Here is a 4864-nt window from a genome sequence, read left to right on the forward strand (position 1 = left end):
CTATCTTTAACCTATCTATGTATGTATGTATCTATCTATCTATCTCCAGTCTATCTATCTATCTTTAATCTATCTGTCTATCTTTACTCTATCTATCTTTAATCTATCTTTAACCTATCTATCTATCTATCCATCCATTTTTAGTCTATCGATTTATCCAGGCTTGCATGCATGCAATTGATCTTTCCTCTTTCTCTCGCCTCTTGGTGAGGTGCCTGTCTCTGTTATGTCGACACACATATATACCTCTGTATATACATGTATAGATAGATATGGTGGATACACATGTATATCTGTATACACATGTATAGACATGCATGTATATATATATATATATATATATATGGATTTAGTGAGGTGTCTATTGATTTTCTGATGCAATTTTTCCATTGCATGCGCTGGTGCATGCATGCATGCATGGGTGCGGGTTCCTTCTTGTAAATTCGTTTTCTTCTCTTTTGACCTCACCCAGAGCTCTCCAATCTTCCAGTTTCTCTTCTCACTCTGTCTCTCTCTACATGTATATATATGTATATATGTATACTATCCCATATACATACATATTTACATGTATATATATATCTGTATACATCTATCTGTATATCAAGAGATATATGTACATACAGGGATCTTGGCCGTAGGTGTAGGGACGACGGAGCGCTTGAATAGAAAGACAGAAAAGAACCTTTTCCTCGCCTTTTTTCTTCTCTTTTAATGGATCTCCTCGATTGATTGCATGCATGCATGCGTTCCTTTTTTGTATTTTCTTTGTTTCTCTTGCAGGAGTTAGTATTTGATATAGATATGAATGACTACGATGATATACGAACATGTTGCAAAGATAAACAAGTCTGTCAAAAATGCTGGTAAGGAAAATATACACAGGAAAAGCAGAAAAGGAAGATATACACAGCTATCTATTCATCTTGAGTCTATCTATCTATCTATCTTTAATCTATCTATCAATTTTCAGTCCCCCTGTCTCTGTAGAGAGTAGGATAGCCCGTGCATCTATAGCCTGTATGTGGGCGAATGAAGAAGTAGAACAGTTGCATGCATTTGATCTTCTTTGCTTGTCGCTTTTCTTCTTTTGGAATTCATGGGGACGTTTCTGTCTGTCCTTGTTTCTCTTTCATTCTTTCTTTTTTTCTTTCTTTCTTTCTCAATCTTTCTCTGTTGTCTGCTTGCTTCACCGTCATTTTGACTGTCCTCGTATATAAGGCGATTTCTGGATATAGCGATGAGATTGCTGGATGGAGCTCTGCGAGAGGATTTTGGCTACGAGCATCTTCTATGGATCTTCTCAGGAAGGCGTGGCGTGCACTGCTGGGTAGGGAGGAAAAAGTTAAGAAGAAAGAGATCTAAACGAAAGAAAGAAAAGAAAAAGAAAAGTGATAGACAAATCGATCGATAGATAGATAGAGAGAGAGATAGATAGAGAGCAATTCTTTATTACTCCTGTCATTCTTATGATGCTTCGCTTTTGATTTCCTTTCCTATTTCTGTTCCAAGGCTTCTTATCCGAATATAAGCCGATAAAAAAGTTTATATATGTGCCTATATGTGTGGCTAGAGAGGAAAGAATATACCTAGCTACATACACATATAGGTATATACATGTAGAGAGAGAGGGAAAAGCGAGGAAGCAAAGGAGTACATCTCTCACGTTAACTTCTTCTTTTTCTTGATCTTCTTCATCCCCAGACAGAAGGATAGATGAGGAGACGTAACTCGCTGGCTGGCTGGCTATCTCTATCTCTCTCTTCCTATGTGTTTGTTTGATCTCACTTCCCCCCCTCCCCTTGGTGTGAGAGATGAGTGCGAGCGTAGCTCCACGCCGGCTTCTTTCTTATATCTCCTATCTCGAGGGAGTTCATTCTCTCTGGTGGATCACTTTTCTTCTCTCTCTTTTCTTCTCTTTTCTTTGTTCTTTTCTGTACTTTTCTCTTCTTTCTAAATGGTCTGTTTTGCTCTTATCTCTTTCTTTCTTTCTTTGTTTCTTTCTTCGTAGGTGTGCGATTCGACGGCTCGCCTTCTCCCAAGTGATGGTCGGGCGAGTGTGTGTGAATATCTCAACCTGTGCACTGTAAGCAAACTTTCTTTCATTCTTTCTTTCTCTCTTTCATTCTTTCTTTCTCTCTTTCATTCTTTCTTTCTCTCTTTCATTCTCACTCGTTCTTTGAAGAAGGAAGAGAAACATGATAGACTTTTTCCTTCCTTTTGCTTCCAAATGGGGTAGATAAGAAGACATATCTCTTACACCTATGCCTTTCTCTTGTTCCTCTGCATGCCTGTAGTACTAGTAGTAGTGAGGAGTTTATGTCACACGGTACATACACCGTCTATGTATCAGTATGTCTGGATGTATATATGTATCTGTATATATATATATATATATATGTACGAATATGTACGTATGTATCTCCACATGTCTATACGTATGAAAATGTGTATGTACGTGTGAATATGTGTGTATATGTATGTATTCCGTCATAAGTGCTTGCGTGCGTTGAGCCCTCTCTCTCTGTATATGCTTTTATGTACAAGGCGCCTCGTTCCAATTTAATAGGTAGATACAGAGATCGGCTTCAGATCAAGAGTAAATAGAGAGGGCGGAGACCAAAGAGGCGTTGGATCGAGAGGGAGAGACTGTGGATGTGTGTGTGTGTATCGAGAGAGAGACAGCGAGGACAAGGGAAATCTAAGGTTTCGATTTTCTCCCTTTTCGTTCCTTTTCGTACTCTCCTTCTCTTCTTCTTCTTCCTCTTCTTCTTTTTGTCGTAGGGTACGAGCCAGCAGATGAAGAAGATCAATCTACGTGGAAAAGTTCAACCTTACTCTGTCGAGTGAGCTGTCTCTCTTCTTCTTCTTCTTTCTTCTTTCTTTTCGCGGAATGGCTTTTTTCTGATCTTCATGTCTCTCCCTGCTTTCTCTCTCTTCTCATTCATTCATTTAGTTCTTCTTCTTCTTCTTTTTTCTTCTCCCCCTTTGGATTCTTTCTCTTGTAGTTGTCTAGACTCGGTCGTTTAAGTTCGCATGCAAAAGAAGAAGAGGAAGAGTGTCGATGATGGGAATGCCTTGCATGTGCTCTATCGATCTATCTATGTGTATGTATGTATGTACATGTATGTATATGTGTATGTATGTATATGGCAGATGTATGTGTAGGATGTATGTCTGTGTGGCTTTTTTGCGTGCATGCATGCATGGAATTCCTCGCGATTCAAGATAAGATACGAAATAGTGGTTTATGTGCTTCACATCTTTGCGTGCGAGGCAAGCACTTGCTACTTTCTTTCCCACCTCTATTCAAACAGACAGAGAGAGACTCTTCTAAGCACCTTACCCGTCGAATCATCCATAGTACACATACACACACTCTATCTGTCTACCTACCCTTATCTATCTATCTATCTTTAATCTATCTATCGCCCTATCTATCTATCTATTTATCTATCTATCTATCTGTAATCTATCTATCTTTCTCTTTGATCAATTCATCCATCTGTCATGTATCACTCTATCTCTTTGTGTGTTTCGTTTCTTTCAGTCGAGCCTTTACTCTTGCATATCGTCAGTTTTATTCTCTCTTAGTTGAACAAGACTTCTTCTCTTCTTCTTCTTCTCCTCCCTCTTCTTCTTCTATCGAGAGTCAATCGATTCCTCACTATCGAGCTGTTTTGAACTATCTGCCTGACAATTCTCATGAAGGCAACTCTGACTCTTCTCATCAGCATTCTTATTCCAATAGAGGGAGATACTCGAATATAAGCCGAGGAGAAGGAAAAGGGGGAGGTGCACACTTTTCTTCTACTGTCTCTTCTTCATGTAGAGATCATATGTGTAAATGGATAGAGAAGCGTAAGAGAGAAGGAGGCTTTTCTTCTCTCGAGTTCTTTAATGAGATCTGCATGCTCTCTGGGTCTATTCTGCCTAAGGCATTTGCGGAGAGAAGTGACTGTGAAGGATTCCGCGCGGGAGAAGAAGAGACGAAGAATTTTCCTTCCTATCTCAAAGAAATTGTCCTCGCCTATTCTTATCCTAGGCTTGATATCAACGTCAGGTATACTCACACCCAAGAAAGAAAGAAGAGTGAGAAAGAAAGAAAGAAAGAGAAAGAAAGAAAGAAAGAGAAAGAAAGAGAAAGAAGAGTGAGAAAGAGAGAGAGAAAGAGGTTGAAAAGGGTTTCCTGATTTATGCAGCTTTTCTTCCTCTCTTGTCTTGGAGTTTTTCTATGATGTATATATATACACACATATATATATATATATATATGTATATATATATGTATATATATGTAGATATACAGATATAGAGGTCTATATGCGGTTCCTGAGAGGAGAATGGATGAGAGAGAGATACATGTAGATCTGTCTAGTGCTGAAAGTCTTACGAGAGAGAAGAATACACATGCACAGACAGACGGAGAGAGACAGAGACAAGCCGAAAGATGCACATTTCTTGGGGACACTTCGCTTCTGTCTCTTGTCCTTCTTCTTATGCTGGAGAAGAAGAAGTCGAGCACTTCTCTCTTTCCTCTTTTGTAAACCCTCCTGTACACAGGACGTGCCTACATATATATATATATATATATGTTGCCATACTTCTGTATATGCATATATATGCATATGTATATAAATCTTATATATATATATATGCATATGAGTATGTATATAGGTATGGTGGATGACTTTAGTGTAGCTCACTGTAGAGAGGGGGGGTGTTGTTGGCCTTTAAGGGATTGAAAAAGTAGAGGAAAGACTGAGTGAATGAGTGAGAAAGAAAGAAAGAGTGAGAAAGAAAGAAAGAGTGAGAGAAAGGAAGAAAGAGTGAGAAAGAAAGAAAGAAAGAGTGAGAAAGAAAG

At 38.7% G+C, this 4864-nt stretch overlaps 1 protein-coding gene across 1 annotated transcript in view; it reads left to right on the forward strand.

Annotated features, from left to right (window-relative positions):
* The window catches only part of CSUI_003751 (dna primase small subunit), a gene marked incomplete at its 3' end in the record, with an annotated part of 5215 nt that extends 1154 nt beyond the window's left edge, over positions 1-4061 (forward strand). The window contains exons 3-7 of the mRNA XM_068063946.1: positions 784-866; positions 1222-1330; positions 2012-2086; positions 2785-2846; positions 3551-4061. Of these exons, the coding sequence (XP_067924078.1) occupies positions 784-866; positions 1222-1330; positions 2012-2086; positions 2785-2846; positions 3551-4061 (840 nt within the window). The remainder of the gene's footprint in view (positions 1-783; positions 867-1221; positions 1331-2011; positions 2087-2784; positions 2847-3550) is intronic.
* Positions 4062-4864: the final 803 nt, after the last annotated feature.

Source organism: Cystoisospora suis, assembly GCF_002600585.1.
Source record: "Cystoisospora suis strain Wien I chromosome Unknown contig_1695, whole genome shotgun sequence".
Classification (NCBI taxonomy): Eukaryota; Apicomplexa; class Conoidasida; order Eucoccidiorida; family Sarcocystidae; genus Cystoisospora; species Cystoisospora suis.